Source organism: Syngnathus floridae, chromosome 1 (genome assembly GCF_059516105.1).
Source record: "Syngnathus floridae isolate MCC-2025c chromosome 1, RoL_Sflo_1.0, whole genome shotgun sequence".
NCBI classification, from domain to species: domain Eukaryota; kingdom Metazoa; phylum Chordata; class Actinopteri; order Syngnathiformes; family Syngnathidae; genus Syngnathus; species Syngnathus floridae.
The window spans coordinates 7534822-7554271 of NC_142413.1; the positions used below are offsets into that span (position 1 = coordinate 7534822).

Consider the following 19450-nt stretch of genomic DNA (forward strand, 5'->3'; position numbering starts at 1 on the left):
GAAACTTTGAATCTCAACTCTTTTTCCCAATCTTCAGCTTCCATAATCATTTAAGACTTTTAACTCATTCATTGGCAGACCAGTTCAAATGAATATATGCCGTCAATGGCAGTGAATGCGTTGACTGCCTAGACATGTATCGTAAATCTCCTTTTAATTGGTCAGCAACTGGTCCAAATTCATCTAGGATAACCTCCTGCTCACCCGCGGGTAATGAGGACAAGCAACCGAAAATAGATGGATAAAATCGACATTCATTCAAATAAGTATCAGCGCTACTTATAATAAATGGAATGACGTTCGTGCGCGGCGGTGTGTCAGCAGACCACACAAGGAGTGCAGGTCAACTGTTTCCGAACACTGGAGGACCTCGTTCTTGGATACCAGCACCCGCACAAAGGCTTGGTCACACCATTGCTTTACCCGGTTCCCCGTGACGCCGATACCGGAGATGAGAGTTCAGGTAAGCCTTGGAGATTTTGAAAACACCGCCAACCGCAGTTTGCAATTGCTTCCGTGCATGTGTGTGCAGATGATGAGAAGACACCTCAAAGTTTAGCTCCTGCCAACACCATCGCAACACCAGCGGCAAAACCAGAGCCCCACGCTCGATTCCTGGATCAGTTGCAGGAACTCAACACATCCAGGTATCATCCTTTTTTTTTTGCCCGTGCTGCTTTTTGTTTTCTTAAGTGTGAGATAAAATAAACGCATTGTGTAATATCTTTCTCGCCGTATCTTCCAGTACTGCCAGCGATGTGATCGGACTGCTCAACGATTATCTCTTCAGCCAGCTGCCCCTGGACATTGAGGACGTGCATAAAGGGGCGACGAGCCTCTTCCACCTCAAGCGGACTCTGGGTCTTGCCTGCCAGGGCCTGAACAGGTCAGCGTTTCCTTGGCGTCGTCACGGAGGTGCCAAGTTAACAACACTGATCACTTTTTCCCCATTTTGTGACTTAACAGCCTTATTCCAACAATCGATTCAATTTTTTTTCCTCCAAGTTCTACTCACGTGAAGTCTCAGTTTTGATACATTTGCAATAAAAAAAAAAAGATATTATTTTAGTGTTATGCTGTATCTTAACACAACGTGAAAAAGTGACGCTGCGCTTTTTTATTATTATACTAAGTAAACATAGTTCTGATCCGCAGTGAGATTGACCTGACTCTCTCGAGTCTGGAAACTCTGGCCAAGGTTTTTGACCACCCGAGCTGCTCTTTATCATCCACAAATTCTCAGGTATGAAAAAGCTCAGTGTGAATCTAATCCTATCTACCTGACTCAAACTCTGACGCCTGCATACAACAAAGGGTCCCGAGATGGAGATGGACGCCTTGCTTTGTAAGATTTCCGCCTTGGTCAGCCTACTTTCGTCTCTGGAGAAAAAGGTTTGCATTTCCGTTCTACCTCTGACGCATAGCAAAAAAAAAAGTTCTTACTGATGTGTGTGTGTGTGTGAAGGTACTCAAGGCTCTACAAGACGCAGTAACCAATCACAATCTGGCCGTGCAGCCGAACCCTCCTCCTCCGGAACCAACGGCCACCGTTACGTCGTCTGCCAAGAACCACGAATGTCGTCCGCTGCCAGTTCACTCCTTTCAGGTAACCTGCCAAACTTTTTCTAACAAGCAAAAAAAAATTAAAAATCATCCCAGTAGCCTACATGGTCCTTAAGATGGATGTCAAAGATATATAAGCATTTCCATAAAAAACTGTGGTTAGTGTGCTGAATTTTGAAAAATGCCAGTAAATGTGCACAGTCATGGTAAACGTACTACATTATTTGCGGAATGTGCTCGCAGGTAAAGATGCTACGCTACGGCAGGCAAACCGTTTCTGTAGATGTGGATGCAGGCGTGCTGCTCTTTGACAGGAAATCCTCCTCATTCGATGTAGAGCGGGTCTCGCACGACAGAGGTACGTACGTACCCGCTGATTATTAGGGCGCTCGGATAACTTGTCTAACGTCCTTTTTCTACGTCAGTCCTTCAGGTTGTCAAATACCAGAGTAGTCCCGCTAAGGTACGCCTGGTGATAGACAGCCACCACAATGCGCCAAGGGAGATGATATTTGAGAGTACAAGGGTAATTATTCATAATAGAAATCAAGTTTTATTCTTGTTTGAGAATCTCATTTTAGGTTAAATGCCGCAATTCCATGTTGTCTTTCAGAAGTGCCACTCCTTCTGCCAACTCATCCAGCTGATGAAAACAAGGCACTCCGAGTTGAGCGAACCTGACGTCATCTCTGTTTTTGTCGGCACCTGGAATATGGGTAATCCCCCTCGGCCTCCCTAAGTACAGGCTCCGTTTGAGAGGCGTCATCATCTGGGTTGTTTCTTGTACTATTTTGTAGGCGGTTCACCTCCGCCTCGCAGCTTGCAGTCGTGGGTCACCTGCTGCGGTTTGGGGCACACCCCCGACCAGTCGACGGCGTCGCTGCCTCATGACATCTACGCCTTGGGCACGCAGGAAAACCCTCAAGGGGAGAAGGAATGGGCGGAACATATTAAAGTGGCCCTTCGCAGCCACACACAAATCGACTTCAAACAAGTACGATTCAACACTTTTCATTCACATGCCGTTTTTGCGTTACGAGCACACAACCTCGCGCAACAATATGAATTGATTTGTTCATCCTGAGTAGAATTTAAAATTGTCACTGCAGCAATATTGTCTGTTTATTTTTCATTCTGCACATTCCACAAAACTGTGACGGTCAACATTTGCAAGCCAATATTGGCGCTGGTTGTAATGCAGCAATTTGTCCTGTAGGTGGCAGTGCAGTCCCTCTGGAACATGCGCCTGGCGGTGTTTGTCAAGCCGGAGCACGAGAGCCGAGTCAGCCATGTGAGCACTGCCAGTGTGAAGACTGGCCTGGGGAACACTCTCGGTAAATTCCCTGGCGCCACAAATTCTAATCAATATAAAGATGAACGTTTTCAAGGACGTTTTTGTTTTGCAACAGGGAACAAGGGAGCGGTCGGTGTGTCATTTCACTTCAATGGAACTTCTTTTGGCTTTGTCAACTGCCACCTGACCTCAGGAAGTGACAAAGTTCTGAGGTACGTACATCTGTATGAATTTTGCCCTTCAGCTCCTTGTGAGAAAACAAAATGTGCAAAAAAGTACTGAAATGATGGCCAAGTATTCAAATGTTCAGAGAAATACAGATTAAGTTCACTTCCTAACCTAAAAGCCACATATCACTAACCTTGTAACCTTACGTTCACATCTCCATCCTCTTCATTTTTTGTTTTTCAGGCGGAACCAAAACTTTGTGGACATCCTCAGGCTCCTTTCGTTAGGCGACAAACACCTCGGCGCCTTTGACATCAGCCTGCGCTTCACCCACCTCTTCTGGTGCGGAGACCTTAACTACCGACTGGACCTGGACGTACAGGTGTCGCTAAAACCTCCGCGTACATTCGCCGTACCAATTTTGTTCACTTGCGACCGATTTACCGCTCATATTAATAATAATATTGCTGTTTCCTTCAGGACATTTTGAAGCATGTATCCAAAAGGGAGTTTGAGGAGCTCATGTGTGCGGACCAGCTGACTCGAGAGAGGCACAAGAGGAAAGGCTTTCTCTATTTTCGTGAGTTGCACTTTTGTATCGACAAAAATGTGCTTTGTGGATGACTTAGTCATTCATCACAACTGGCTGCATTCCCGGAATGAAAGATTTCAATTGTATATTCTTTCTTGACTTTTTTCTATATTTTTATATATTTTTTTAAGAGGAAGAGAAGATTGCATTTCCCCCCACCTATCGGTACGAAAGAGGCTCTCGAGACTGCTACCTGTGGCAAAAGTACAAGACTTCAGGGGTAAGTAAGAAGGATTTTGGTATAGATATGCCTCTTACAAAATTCTGAGGTGCAACATGATAAAATACAAAAACTTTACACACATCACAAGCATGCCACGGACTCGCTACTCCGAGTAGTTTATGTGTAACGCAATGCCAGCAGCTGCCACAACTTCTAAAAATAGCATTTAAAAGATTTCAAATGGGAATGCTTTGCATAGTTGAAAAGGTCTTTCGCTTCCATACGATAAAATAATCTCAACCAACTTGTGCACTGGTTTTCTGGATTTTTATTGGATATTTTATTTCCCCATAGGTGCGAGTCAATGTTCCGTCATGGTGCGACAGGATTTTGTGGAAATCGTACCCTGACACGCACGTAATGTGCACGGCATACGGTAAGAATGAGATGATTCGAAGATGGAGACAAATTTGTCAGATTAGCTCATTCACTGCCAGTGACGGCTATAGATGTCAAATATTCATTTTAACAGTGGAATGAGTTAAAAAAAATTGGGGGGGGATATCGTTCGTCTCTTGCCAGGGTGCACAGATGACATTTTCACCAGTGACCACTCACCTGTTTTCGCCACCTTTCAAGCGGGCGTGACATCTCATTTCAGCTCCAAAACAGGTATGCTTTGGAAAATAATGATTGGAATACCGGCAGCTCTCCTCATCATGTCAACACTTGTATCTTACATGTCAAACAGATCCAGGTGCTGGCGTGGAGAGGGCCTGGGTTGAGCTGGAAGGCATCGAGGCCATTGTGAAGACAGCCAGTAAAGAAAAGTTTTTCATTGACTTTTCTTCACCTTGTCTCGAAGGTACGCATTGTCAAAAGAATAAAACCATGTCATGTATTGCAAAGTGTTTTGTGGACCCTCGCCTTGCCGATCCGTCCGTGACGTGACTCTGTTTCTCCCTCAGAGACACGGCGTTCAAGTGAGAACGACTCTCAAAGCTGTGATGTCCCAGGCTTTCTCAAACTGGCCTGGTCCTTCAAACAGCTGCCCAAGGTTAGCGGCTCTCGGACGCCGGTGTGCCTGTTTGTAGCTGCTAGCCGCTTGCTAACTCGTGACTCGTGTCTTTTGTTCTTAGCTGCTTCCGTACAGATCTGACATGGACTACCTCCAGGATCAGCACCTGCTGCTGTCTGTCAAGTCATGTGATGGTTTCGAGTCATACGGTAAAGTCATGTGACATCCAAATGTCACTCTCGCAGGTCATATTATGAAATGTTTTGTAACCTTTATTGAGCCAGCATTAAGAAAAAAAAATCCAAAATGATGGAATGAGCAGATTTGTGGCTTACTTACAATCGACTACAATTGTGTCAAATTTGATAATGAATATATGTAAAAATAATAATTTGCTATTAAGTTGATCTGAAGGCACATACTAAAGTTCAAAATGTCATTTTGTTCCTCCAGGTGAATGCTGTATCGCTCTCCGCTCCCTTGTCGGTGCATCAGAGCAGTTTGAGACCTTCCTGAGCCACCGGGGTGAGGAAATCGGCTCCATCAGAGGACGCGTCCGCATTCACGTGCCTAAGGACCGACGAGCAACCCGCCAGAAGTCCTACGGTGGGTGCGACGCAATCTTTCCCCTCTGACCTCCTTCCTCGCACTCTGTCTTCCTTCTCAGCTTTCACCTCCAGTGGCACTGCGTTTCCCGGTCTCTCCTGCCAGTCTCACATTACTTCCTCTATTTGGTTCCTCAATGTCCGCCTCTCCCCCCCTCCCCCGGCTTGGCTTTGCACTTCCGCTTCTCCTTTTTGGCTCCCGATTGACTGACCCTGACCAGATGCATCCTGAGACAGTTATTATGTCGCCAAGGTCAGCACACACAGAAAGCAACTGTGCTGTCATGCAATACAAAATTGTCTCGCACATACTACATTGAGGAAGCTAATTTTGAAACACATTGGCTGATTTTGTCACTTTATGGCATTTGGCTTTTTCAGAGTGCTTCCGTTTCGAGAAGGACGATAAATGTCCCAGCCGAGGACACATGTCCCCTGCATCCACACGAGTCCAAATGAACAGGTGAGGATTGACATTGTCAGTTTTTTTTCCAGAGGTGTTTGCACTTATCTCATGAATCCTTAGCTGTTTATCCAACGTCAACTCTGTATTGTGAGTTAATCACATGGTGACAACTTGAGGGAGGAAGCCACAAGGAAGACGACAGTCAAAATGTTACGACCAATGTTATTGTACTCAGTGGAAACTAACAAAATACAAAAGGAAGTCAATTTAAATAAAAAAAAAAAAAAAAGAATGGGCTGGGAAATTGCATTTCAGAAGTTCCATAATAACTTGAAGAGAACGCACTCATGTGTGGCAGGTCCTCTGCAGCTCCTCCCAAGGCAACACCAAGCAGCTACACCAACCCGGCCTACTTCATTTTCGAGGGCGTGTCGGTGGTCCGCGGCATTGAGGAGGCCCTGCCCCAGCGGAGGGACCCGCACGTGATCTGGGCCGGGAACGAGGCTCTGCAGCTCCCAAAAATCTCAGGGAAGCACGTCTTCAACACCAAAGCCTGTCGCCGATCAAACTTCACCGAAATCGAAATTCCCGCCGTCCTTCCCCAGTACGCCGCTGCGTCCACTCAACTTCAGATGCCTCAAGCCAACTCCTCTTACGAGCTTTTCCCCGCCAAGAAGCCTTCTCCCATATCTCCCCCAAGCAGTAAAAGCCCCTCCCAATGTCAGGAGTACATTTCAAAACCTAAATACCGTGCTAAAAACATTTGCCATGACTCCATATTACCGGAGAAGAACATGAGAAACTTGTACATGAATCAATCTGCGATCATGCGGCAAAAAGCCAGGAGGGATCTCCCGGAGAGGACCGATCCTATTAGGAAAACAAAAGCACCGCCTGTTTTCCAATTCACCCCCGTTCCCGTACCTTTGAGCCACTCTCGGCCTGCTCCTTGGGTGACGGAACAGCAGCAGCAGCAGCAGTCCGGGCGAACTGGAGACAACTCCCTCACCGCTTTGCAGATTGCCAAGTCACTCAGTGAGGTTGACTTCTTCCCCTCAAAGCAGGGCGCTCCATCCTATCCCAGCCAGAAGTCAGGCTACCGGAACGAGCCTGCGTTCCATATGGAGAGGCGCCACAGTTGGGAGAATGAGGTATGAGGCTTCGAAATGTGCTAGCAACTTGTTTGACTCCAACAAATAGGCCATTTTATAGCTTTGATTTTTAAGCACAGTCCCGATCCAATTTTTGGACACGGTAAAAATGTGCATTCTCAAACGTCATACAAATGTGTTTTTCAAACTGGTCTCATTTGACTCAAGTGGTATCTACAGAACAAAACAGGATGTTTCTCATCAACGCAGGTATCTGTGCTCCAAGGTGCTCCAGAGACCGTCTGCGAGCTCCTCAGTGCCCTGGGCCTTCAGAAGTACACGTTGGGACTCAGCCTCAATGGCTGGGATGATCTGGATTACTTCAGGTAACACCGCCATTCTTCTTTCACCAAGGAAGGAGCCGACGTTGCACTTCATAAATCTTCCGCACACAGTTCACGTGTCGCGCCCTCTCTTTGTCTACTCCACAGCGGCATCACAGAAGACGATCTGTGTGCTGCAGGAGTCACCAATTCTTCTCACCGGCGCAGGATCTTGGAGAACCTGCCCAGGAACTGGAACTGAGATGCACTCCATTCAAAGAAAATGGACAGGAAGAAAAAGACATTTGTGGCTAAAAGGATGGCGTTGGTCAGGTTTGATTTTAGCACTTCACTTGTGGCGATTGTGGAGTCAGCTTCAACTTCAGGGATTTTGTCTAGACTTGATGTTTATGCCTCCTCCGTCCAATGAGAGTTTTTAAGGTACATGAAGTACATTTAGATTTATGTAAGTCTGCCATGTGCAATTTGGGGATGATTTCCTTGAGATTTTCACAAACCGCTGCTCTATATGGAAGCTACAAGCCAAGAAAACGATATCTGCTTCCAATGCAATTTCCTTTCGCCACTCTGCTAGTGTTCCTTGCTGCACGACGGGAGTCACTTTAGCTTTTTTTTTTGTTTACTGAATCAGAACTGGGTTGGGTTTTTGAATCTCTTTGTAGTCGCTTTGGTTTTCAAACAATTCAAACTTTGACCAAAAATATGCTCTGAGAATCAAAGCAGTTCTCAAAACATGATCAAAAACAGGCGACTGTAATTTGCATTCCTCCGAACAAGTTTTTACTTTATATTTTGCTGTGTGTGAACATTAATAAAAGTTTGACAGTGATAATAGCCTGATTAAAATGCTAACCGCATTAACAAAAGAAAAACAAAATGTAAGGCTAGCCATATTTTTTTGTGTTGACAATGGCAATTCATGAATTTTAAAATTACCTGGTGAAAATTTGTTTTGGTGAATTTTTAACCTCTTAACAGGACTATAGTGTTCCACGGCTTTTTGCAGGAGAGGTGACTTGCCATAGATAGATAAGAACTCAATTGAAATGAACTCTGACGCAACATATTGGCATCAAAGCACTACTTTTGTCTGAACAAAGCAGATGACTGTAAAGTAGGTCCTCGACACCAGGAGACCACAAGATGGTGGCCAAGCAATAATTATATCTAAACAAAGCTTCATTTTAACATAGTTCCTTGCCCTCCAAGATACTGCAAGATAGCAGATATAGTACTTTTATTACTTTAGCCCAAACACCAACATAGCAGCAGCTAACAAAGTAGATGTCCCCCTCAAAAAAATCCAAGCATAGATTAAAATACTTTACAAGTCAAATCATAAACACTGCAATTGAACGGATTCCCATGGTGATAATAAGGTTTAAAGTCATACTGAATAAAAAGTTAAACATAATGTTTGGTAGTAGTCCCAGTGTACTCATCCTCTGTAAAATATACAATTAATATTGATTTTTCTTTCTAGATGGCATTCATTTTATCTGCATTATCTGAAAGCAAGTGTTTGCTATTCATTCACTCTCTCCCCACTGAGCTATTTTCTGCCACGTTTGAGCCTGCAGCCGAGCTCATAAAATCCCGCAAATAAACCGATAGTGGCATCATGTCTGTACATGCGTAAGTTAAGTCGATTGGGCTCTCTTTACAGTCTCATACTTTCTAATCAGCACATGTGTCTGTACACAAGTAAAGTGCATTAGATGAACTTCAGTAAGCAATCCCATTTGTCTGTTTTCACAGTTGACCAGTAGGGGCAGAAGATAATGTTTCTTTTATTTGAGTTAGCAAAGCACACAATCACACTGCACTAGGCAACACACTCAATTTGACAGATTGTCTTGTCTCTATTGTATTATTATTATTTGTTTGGTCTGACTTCACATTGACTCTCGCCAAAATCCCAGTGTGACAATGACCGTGTACATTTTGCTGCTGTCGTTACTGATTAAAGATCAACCAAACAAAACTTGTCAGTTTACTGACCTCTAGCTGCTTTGTCCATGAAGTCATCACCTGGACGTAATTTTTTTTTTTTTTGGCAGCACGTACACTAGAGGGGGAAAATATTTCCTCTAATCTCTGTTTTTGTTAACCATTGCTCTCAACAGGCACTTTATTAGGTACACTTGCTCGTCCTACAACCTGCAATCTGGATTTACATACAAAATACTGCTCAATTTTGCTTGAACGTCATGCTGGTTGGCATCACGTGAGGGTCAAAGAGACACTTCAAGTAAGTCTCAGGTAACTTATTAAGCGCATTTTTTTTTTATACATTTATGTTTTTACAATCATGCATTACTGTTTCGTTACTCTGGGAACAAAGCAGGTGAAACAACAAAATGGATAGCCCTCGAAGGACAATTCTCATCCCAATAGATTTTAAAGACGGAAATGTTGCAGCAGTGTAAATATATTACTCAACATCTTTGGGGAGCTCTCCGAGTTTTTTTTGGAGGACGATGAGGACCATGAAAATGTCAGTCACACTTTAATATTCCTGTTAAAGAGGATGACCCCTGAACATGACCACATTTGAGTGTTTTAACTTTTTTTTCTGACAGTTGTAATCACTGTTCATAGTAAGTTATGATTATTAAGGGGTCAATTGCACCATTCCAGATGAAGTTTGCTCCCACTCAAAAACAGACTGACTTTACTCTCACTGGCTGTGTCCATTTTTTATTTTTTATTTTTGGTCAATTCAGTGTCAAAATTCGCTCTTACTTCCCCACAACGGATCTTATTGATTTCAACTTTAAAGTATTACACGACAACTTTGAAATAATAATAATCACTGGGAAAAAAAAAGTTTCTCTTTTTTTTTTGTCCATGCAGTTCCTGCGTGAGCGCGCATTGAACTTCTTCCTCTGCAACAAGAGCGCGCATACAAACACCCACCCAAATAACTTTGCGGTGTGTCTAATGCACTCCAGCCGGACTTGCGAACATCGGCTATTGACTTTGCTCGGAGCAGCGATCGGAGCGGAAAAAAAGATAATGCCGAGGAGCACCACAGTGCGTCCGTTGGGGTCCCCTGTCCTCATCTCAAGCGGAGAGGACGCCGTAGACAACACAAACTCCGAAAGGTACAACTTTTTACTAACACAAGATAATCACATAAAACTGCTTCAACCCACGCTCTCGGTTGGACCTAAATTTGTCACACTCCAATTGTGTATACACGTGGAATGCATGGAACAATCTCTGGATAGTTTCTGGAACATGCATGGACATTTTGGATTAATGATCAAAAGTTACTTAGACTAAGTTACTTGGCGTGTCTTACAGCTACTGTATACAGTCCTTATTTAAAACTACAGCATAATTGATTTAAGTCATAAGTGGCACATTGTTTTAAAACTGTTGCCAAGTTTGGCAACATATATGCTGTATAAATGATTGTATACAATCATTGGTACAGATGCAATATGAGAGTTGTAGCAATTATTGTCATTAAAAAATAAATATACTAAAATTAAATTTGATCTGCACAGTCTAATTGACTGATATGGTTTTAATGGTGTGGCTTCATCTTAATGAAAACAGTTTTCTTTATTTCAATTTGCTTAATAAATTAGTTCGTAGTACAGAAAAAAAAGTACTCACATGCCGCAAACGAGCGTATTTGATCACGTGATCGATATTTCTTTGTCCACCATGTTGGAGGTCAAGATGGGAAAAACTGTTAGACCGACCTGTCAGATTTTGCTTTCCATCTTTTTTTTCCCCCATGTAACTAACCTGAATCATTCTATATCAGCTATGTTATCAACGTTTTCAATCTTTTTATCTTATCAATGTTTTTTATCACCAGGTATTATGCACTAAAGTGAGGCAATTTACAATTCTCAAACAACTCATTGGCTTTCTTTTGTACAGACGTGTAGCAATATGCAATGAACGGCAAAAGCTCGTGGTATCGACGAAGGCCATGTTTTCGCTATAATGATAATTTTTTGTAGTTAGTTTCATAAACAAAGGATGTAGTTTCAGTTAGTTTTTGTTGTTAAATGATTCATTCTATTTTATTTTAGCTTCAATTTTGTTTTGTTTAATTTCCAAAAATACCCTTGATTCAATCCATGCCATCCCTGTGCGCACCTCAGAGACTCCTCATCCTCGGATGGTTCTCTCAAGACCTCCTGATCCGGGACAGCACTGGTCACCATGGCAACGCCGGCGTACATCCCGGTGGAGTCCAACCAGTCAGTGACGTTCACGTCTGTCTTCAACGCCAGTTGCCGCTTTGACGAGGAGTTCAAGTACATCCTGCTGCCCGTCTCCTACACGCTTGTTTTCGTGGTGGGCTTGGCGCTCAACGCCACTGCCCTGTGGACCTTCGTCAAGATGCGCCCATGGAACCCCAGCACCGTCTTCATGTTCCACCTGGCGCTCTCTGACTTCCTGTACGTGCTATCGCTGCCCACGCTCATCTACTACTACGCCAACCGCAGCCATTGGCCCTTTGGTGTGGCGGCGTGCAAAATGGTGCGCTTCATGTTCTACGCCAACCTCTACTGCAGCATCCTATTGCTAACCTGCATCAGCCTGCACCGCTACATGGGCATCTGCCACCCCATCAAGGCACTCAGCCTGGTCAAACCTCGCCACGCCCACCTGGCGTGCGCCGCCGTGTGGGCAGCGGTGGCGGTCTGCTTGGTGCCCAACTTGGTGTTCGTCACCACGTCCAGGCGGGACAACGACACGCTGTGCCATGATACCACCAGCCAGGATTCCTTCGAGGAGTACGTGGACTACAGCTCGGTTGTCATGACGCTTCTGTTCGGCGTGCCCTTCCTGGTCATCATGGCGTGTTACTGCCAAATGGCGCGCACCTTGTGCCGACCCCGGACAGGCTTGTTGGCCAACCAGGTATCGCGGCAGAAGTCCGTCAAGCTCATCGTGGTGGTGCTGATCGTCTTCGCCGTCAGCTTTGTGCCCTTCCACGTCACGCGCACCGTCTACTACACGGCCCGAGTGTTGCAGCTGGATTGCCGCACCCTCAACATCGTCAACTTCACCTACAAGATCACAAGGCCGCTCGCCAGCGTCAACAGCTGCATCGACCCCATTTTGTACTTCCTGGCCGGCGACCATTACCGCACCAAGCTGTTTTCTGTGCTGACGGGGAAAAGACAGGCCACCACGAGCCAAGCGCCTGCTCAGGCTGCAGCCAATAAGAACGCGAGTATCGCTCTGGTCTACTTGAACTTGGAAGCTAAAGTCAAGCGCGAAGCGCAAAAGACGTAGAAATTAGAACGATTGTTTTTTGTTTTACACTGACAGCTGAGTCAATTCTGAAATTGACATCAACTTGGACATCCAGCAGCTCGCCTAGCAAGGACAAGCTAGAGAAAATGGATTATAAAAAAACGTTCACTGTCACCTTTGAGTAGATTGTGTTACTTTTACTGTATTGGAACAGAAACAGCTTTGAAATAGTGTCCTTTTCACATTGGAACTCATGTTGCAGGTGTACCTAATGATGTGACCTGTGAACTGCAGAGAACTACTGCCAGCTGCTTTTGTCTTTCACTTGAACATCTGTTCATTTGCTCTCTCAACGAGGGGCGCAAACGGGGGTGGAACGTCGACTATCTGGAACTGACTCCTCCAAACCTCCTACACATGATTCTTCTATTAGCTTTGGGACTGGGAGTCGGTCGGGAAAACAGTGTTGAAGCTTAGTCGGCCAAAATCTGAAAATATCTTTTACATAAGAAAATTCACCCTGGTCTCGATATGATGACATTAAGGCTGCAAATGTTGTTGTGGTCTTGGCCGTGTTGTTGTTCCGTGACGGATGCCGTCATGATTTTTGCTCGTCATTGGCATAAAACAGAAAAGAAAATCTTAAAATCCTGAAGGACAGTTATTGAGAATTGAGGCTTATTTAAAATGTTGAAAACAATCCACGTTTTAAAAATGTATTTATTCACTTTTTATATTATTATTCACTCTATTCTGGACTGGCCCATCAGACGTGACCTGTCTAAAGACATTTTCCCCATGAATAATGTCTGACGCCAAAAGTTTATGATTCGAATTACCTTTACACAAGCCACTTTTAAAATTTGGGAACAGCTCAGCTGCACCACCTAACGGTTTTGTTCTAAAATACATCTGTGCTATCTGAATTATCAGTTAAGAAAACTGAGTGTGAATTTAAAATGTCGGAGATGTGTAATCTAGAGTTCATTATAGGCTGTGTCTAGACATTTATTGGATATTTGCTGCGTCTGTCTAAATAACAATTGTTGTTAAGAGACAGAACAACATTTTGGACATTGGATTAAGTTCTGCTTTAGCCGACAAACGCGATACAGTTGTTTTAATTCCAGATTTTCTTCAAGGCTCGTCTTAAGAGGCACATTGGTCTTGAGTCTTAGTATTTATTATTCTGCAATACGGCGTGAGTGAGGAAAAAAAGATGTGATGTTCTTAGATATCTGCGCTCAAGGACATGAAGGACTATTATGATCAAAAACTTGATTCGTGACATTTGCAGGAGAAAAAAAAACATGCTTCCTTTTTGTGTCCTTCCACAAGTATGAGAAAATAAATTGGCTGTGTGGAGCACGTGTCACACGTCTATTCAGCGCAAATAGCCTCGCCTTTCCGCGCCACACTGTATTCACCACAAAATACATTTCCATCAGCTTTAAATCCATTTAGTTGGAGGACCTTCAGATATATTTTCACTTTTTTTACGCTATAGAAATGCCAATAAATGTCAATAATGTTGTGAACTCCATCATGAGGGACCTTTTTTTTTTTACTATTATTAAATTGTTTAGTCAGAAATGCATGCATTTGTCTAGATTTGATGTAAAAAGAAAGCATCGCGTGTCTAATGTCAACCACAAGGTCAATCTGATATTATGAATTTAATTGAATTTAGTTCACAACAGTCATTAGTTTGTTACATTTGTTAAGGGAGAAACATTTTTTGATAAATCTGATTAGATTGTAAATGTAAATACCGTCCTCTCCAATATACTTAAACATTGTAAGAAATAAAAAATCGATTTGTTGGACTAAAACAGTAATTAAGTTTGTAAACTACAAATAAATATGGATGGTGTTTTGGGCAAATTGTAAGAGTTTGCACAAGAAAGCATGCAAGTTATTGATAAAAAAAATGATTGACCATTGATTTGGTTGCATATTAAGAAAATTGTTACTACTGTTACTACTAATTGCTACTATCTATCTATCTATCTATCTATCTATCTATCTATCTATCTATCTATCTATCTATCTATCTATCTATCTATCTATCTATCTATCTATCTATCTATCTATCTATCTATCTATCTATCTATCTATCTATCTGTCTGTCTGTCTGTCTGTCTGTCTGTCTGTCTGTCTGTCTGTCTGTCTGTCTGTCTGTCTGTCTGTCTGTCTGTCTGTCTGTCTGTCTGTCTGTCTGTCTGTCTGTCTGTCTGTCTGTCTGTCTGTCTGTCTGTCTGTCTGTCTGTGATCAATCCCGTCCCTCCGTCCGTCCGCTCGTTCATTCATTCGTTCAGTCATTCGTTCATTCATTCGTTCATTCTTCCCTCATCAGGGTTGAGGCGGATAAGACGAGGCAGCTCAAGGACGCCGGGAGAGCGGCTGAATGCTGCGGCGGAGTGCAGCGAGTGACACGGCAAGGAGGGAAGTTCATTATCCGGCTGAAAAGGAAACCAATGGCTTTCGGCGTTGCCACGGCAACAGGCCTGTCTTTTGCCGTCGGCCCCGTGATAAGGTACTTCACAGCATTAAGCGCAATTATTGCGAGGTAAAAGGGGAAATATTGCTTCCCATTGAGAACAGATGTTAGTCATTGATTGGCATGGCCTGTTCTTAAGAAACTCTTTCACCCACACGGCGACTCGCTGTAACCTTTGAGGAAATATGATGGGCTTGGAGGGGCTGTTGTCGCACAGGCGAGTGTGAGTGACACTCTGCTGCCGCTCTTGTAGCTTTGCTTCGGCTTCAAACTGCTTTTAGAAGCCCGAGAGCCACAAAGCTTTCCAACTCGGAGAGAGAAGTCCAAAGTAAAGAGAGCAAAAAACTTCCGGCCATTATTTGAGTCGTTTAAACGTGTCCAAATGTTGTACTATTATATCTTAGGCTAGTATCAATTCACATTGTCTACCCTGGCATTCGAATTCTAAAAATACAAGTTTGATCTGTTTATTTTGTGTGTAATTCCACTGTTGGCCACGGGATGGCGGCACACATTTGTTTGACATTATATAAATTTGAAAGAAGAGTGAAAAGCGCAAGTTTACTTTCAAGATCAGCCAAATTTCTACTTAAGGTTATTCGATGTGAAATCTTCAGAAATCGAGGGCTGTATGGTTATTTTCCAATGTACATTTTTGTGTATATTTATTGATATATATTGTGAGATTGATAAGTTTGGGGGAAAAAAGCATGATGGTTACTGTGAACACATGGATGGATGGGTACTCAACGTTCACTGTGCAATACTTTTGTCAAATGTCCCTTTTTGCAGGGGATGAACTGGCACGTACTGTGCGGCATATTGTGCGCAACACAGTTATGTTCCACATCATTAGTATGTCATTCTGCCGTGACGAGACACAAAGGCGCCTCGGCCTTGGAGGTCCAGCAGCAGTGTGGAAGCGCAGGCTGGGCGGGATGAGTCGCGGGGGGTTGATTTGTCCAAGACCGGAGTGGATTAATACGGTGGAAACTGTATGCCAGTGTGTGTGTGTTGGAGGGGCAAATTGTTCTAACCCCTATTACAGCAAGCGCACAGCGCTCCTCTTATCAAGGCCGCCGCAGCCTCTCATTAATATTCCCGACATATGGCTCTGCTGCGTGTATCATTGTCTATTAATGGAAGGGATAATCGCTCATTCAATTATCAGGCAGTCAGCAAAAGACCAACACTGGACGTGTTTTTCGGCAGCGAGCCCCCCCTGAAAGTGCAGCCGGCGAGGAGGTGAGCACGATAGAGGCGGATTACAACATATTAGCAGCCTGCGAGTGAGGCCAAGAGTCAGTCAGGCATTGGACAAGAAACACGAGTAACCGTCGGCACGCATGTGCACGGACAGCCGCTTGAGCATTTATTTCATATCCATGCCGACAATTTAGAGCCACTATTGGTTTCATCGTATGCAGTTCAAACAAACTACTGTCCTGCACAAGTGATACTATTTGGCCCAATGGAAGATTTAAGTTTGCCTATCACAGTTAAGCGCTTCAATTCACTTTAATACAGTTCCATGGAATCAGGATTTCACAAGAAAGTGGAAAATACTACTTTTGCATCAATGAAGCTCGTTACTTCACTTCCTCATGGTTCCTTGGTAGTGGTAACCGTTAACAAAGCACTACTTTTGTTTAAAAATAAAGGCACCTCAATTCTCTCACGTAGCTCATTGGCAACAAAATCCCACGTGATGCGCCCAAGCACTACCTTTGTTTAAACAAAGCTCCTCAGTTCACTTTATTTTAGCGCCTTGGTATCAGGATGCCAGAGGATGACCGCAAAGCACTACCTTTGTCTCATGGTAAAAGTTGTTTGATGGTTTAAGAATTACTGTAGCGTATATGCTAATTTCAATGAGCCTCTCTGTGAATTTTTACACATTAAGCTTAGTTTAAAAAAGTTCATCAATGCCTTTTGTTTGGAGAATTATGCAGTTAGTCAAAGTTAGTCTTCTTTTGCTTTTCTTAAAGCGACTTTATTTTTTCAATTCTTTTATTGTTTTTGTTTTTTTTATTGACAGGCATGAGAATGGGCTGAACAATACAAAGGAAATTGTTTTTGAGAAATACAATTAAAATTGTGTTGAAATGTTTAAAGAGTGTGGGATGGGTAAAACTATCACCTGTAGGTCTGAAATGTGTTCACTTGATAAACCTGAGGGCGGGGGGGGGGGGGTGTACTGTAGGTGATAGCGCTGCTATTGATGATAGTCAGATCTCGCCGACCTTGATGAGCCAACAGGCGCAGACGCAAGGATCAGTCTGTTTTCCACGAAGTCTTTTTAGTGGCATATCTGTGGAGCTGTCTGGCACAAATGTGAATGAGAGAGGAGAGGAGTGGAGGTGAAATGTTAACCAAAATCCACAGTTTGATACATTTTCACACCCTGAATGCAGCACGGGGAAGAGCCTTTGTTGGAAGTCCTTTTTTTTTTTTTTTTTTTTTGCAGAACGCTCACAGGGTCAGCCAAGTTAGGAAAGTAATTAAAGCTGCAGAGAAAAGAAAGCATGCTGCCATTCTGATTTTGAAAAAAAATTACTATTTTAATAATGGGAGAGAGGGTGGGGGAGGAGAGAGAACGGCGTGGTGGGAAGAAGAGTGTGGGGGGGCTTCTTCCTACTTATCAATAGTTGCATTTTTTTTTTTGAAACGGCATCGCTTGTACATTGGCGGGACACAAGTGGCCTTCAAAAAAAAAAAAAAAAATAGGCGGGAACATTAACATAGTGATTTGATGCGTGTGGCAAAGGGCCTGAGCCAATATCACAGAGGACTCAGCACTCCTTTTGTCTGCCGGGACTCTGCTCCCCTCTGATATGAAAATTCAATTATTTTATAACTAGATCTTGACAGTCCACGCTCGCGCCTCGCCAGCTGCATCCGCGCGCGGGGGGCCGCCGCCTCCTGATAGCGAGAGGGAGGCCTTTTCACACAGCGACGTGTTTTTAGAAAGGGGGGGGGGGACAAGATTGCCTAAATGTGTTGCATTTAAGGACTGAAAGTTAATCTAATGCAGCGGCCATTATCTCACCTCGGTAATTCCAATAGGCGCCTCAATCTGTGTTTACGCCGCCGCTGCAGCATCCTCATTCTTCAACATCTTTGAATCGCTTTGCATTCAAACGGCTAATTTATTTATTTACTTTTCAGCAACTATATCGGAAAAAAGTTTGGCAATGAGGGATGTCAGCATTTTTCCAGGTGGAGGACAAACTCAATGTGGAATTGGAGTTCTGTCAAGAGGTATTATTAAGCCTTTATCTAGTCAGACAGTGTATCAGGACTTTTTCCACATTTTGGGCTCTCCAGATGAGTTTACACCATGTCGAGACTTGAGTCCATGACTGACACTCCACATTTAAAGTGAATGAAAAGACTCAAGTCGGCTGTGGACACTCCCACAGTGACGCAGCCCCCCCCCCCCCCCCCTCCTTGTAGATCAGCCGGCCTGCAAAATGACCAACCAAGTCTAACTCTGTGTAGCTCAAAATTAATTAATATAATTGATCTGACAATTAAAAAAAATTGACATTAAATTCATTTTATTGACGATACCTTTATCTTTACAGAAACCAAAGGAAACAATGGAAACAAAAAACAACAGTAAAACAATGTAATAACAAATTGAGGCAATAAGAAGATAAAAAGCTTTTTGCAAATGTTTCTAAATGTGTTAAGAATAAAAACTAAGAAATCACCTCATGTAAAAGTAGTCCTAATTGCCATGATGCTAAAAATTCCATATGCTTTACTTACGTCACCTCAAGATTGAAAACTGGCTGGATATTTTAATTTTTGACAATTATGATTAAAAGTCATTAGGTTAGTTTTCGTCTCAAGATTGAAAGCTGGATGCTTTTTTTTTTCAATTTTCGACAATAATGATCAAAGTCGTTAGGATAGTTTCAGACAATCATGATAAAAAGTTGTTCGGTTCGTTATACATCCACATTGGCCTGTTTTATTTTAAATTGCTCCAATGTGAAACAAACCTGTCACTCATGAAGGTTGTCACGCCCGTGACAGAGCACGCTCGGCCGGAAACTACTCTCAGCCACACCCCTACATCACCGTAATGTCTGTCACCTGCTTCCTCTTGTTACCTTATCTATTTAAGTCCTGTCGATAGTCCTGTTGTCTGGTTTCCCAACCGGTCTTGTCTGGAGGCTCATGGTCAGAATTTTATCCTTGTCCAAGCGGACTTTTGCCGGCCGGCCGGCCGGTCGTTCGGTCTGTTTGCTGTCCGTGAGTTTCCATCTGTGTCTTGGGTTCCCCACCTACCTCCTTTCACTTCAGTAAATCCTGGTTCAAGCTGCATTTGGTCGCCCTGGCTCAAATCATTCCTGACAAAGGTAAATTGTGTCCAGATTTATTTTCGTTTTATTTCTAAGATCACTCATGGCTCCGTGACCTTTGAACTAGAGTTTGTAAAGATTACGTAACCACAGTTTTGTGT

At 43.4% G+C, this 19450-nt stretch overlaps 2 protein-coding genes across 2 annotated transcripts in view; both read left to right on the top strand.

Moving 5' to 3' along the window:
• Positions 1-19450, top strand: part of inppl1b (inositol polyphosphate phosphatase-like 1b) — a 60194-nt gene that overhangs the window by 3464 nt on the left and 37280 nt on the right. The window contains exons 3-29 of the mRNA XM_088389865.1: positions 325-463; positions 533-647; positions 746-886; positions 1156-1243; positions 1315-1392; positions 1466-1606; positions 1807-1921; positions 1989-2089; positions 2177-2279; positions 2361-2557; positions 2780-2897; positions 2973-3069; positions 3269-3407; positions 3506-3605; positions 3749-3837; positions 4135-4216; positions 4363-4452; positions 4532-4645; positions 4749-4837; positions 4920-5007; positions 5252-5404; positions 5785-5866; positions 6168-6960; positions 7171-7286; positions 7392-9506; positions 10101-10351; positions 14833-15012. Coding sequence (XP_088245991.1) covers positions 325-463; positions 533-647; positions 746-886; positions 1156-1243; positions 1315-1392; positions 1466-1606; positions 1807-1921; positions 1989-2089; positions 2177-2279; positions 2361-2557; positions 2780-2897; positions 2973-3069; positions 3269-3407; positions 3506-3605; positions 3749-3837; positions 4135-4216; positions 4363-4452; positions 4532-4645; positions 4749-4837; positions 4920-5007; positions 5252-5404; positions 5785-5866; positions 6168-6960; positions 7171-7286; positions 7392-7485 — 3462 coding nt within the window. The 3' untranslated portion in view covers positions 7486-9506; positions 10101-10351; positions 14833-15012. The remainder of the gene's footprint in view (positions 1-324; positions 464-532; positions 648-745; positions 887-1155; positions 1244-1314; positions 1393-1465; positions 1607-1806; positions 1922-1988; positions 2090-2176; positions 2280-2360; positions 2558-2779; positions 2898-2972; positions 3070-3268; positions 3408-3505; positions 3606-3748; positions 3838-4134; positions 4217-4362; positions 4453-4531; positions 4646-4748; positions 4838-4919; positions 5008-5251; positions 5405-5784; positions 5867-6167; positions 6961-7170; positions 7287-7391; positions 9507-10100; positions 10352-14832; positions 15013-19450) is intronic.
• LOC148403837 (P2Y purinoceptor 4-like) lies at positions 10201-14019 on the top strand. The gene is made up of 2 exons (XM_088391001.1): positions 10201-10351; positions 11372-14019. Exon 2 carries the CDS (start codon positions 11433-11435, stop codon positions 12513-12515), a length of 1083 nt encoding a protein of 360 aa, XP_088247127.1. The 5' UTR covers positions 10201-10351; positions 11372-11432; the 3' UTR covers positions 12516-14019.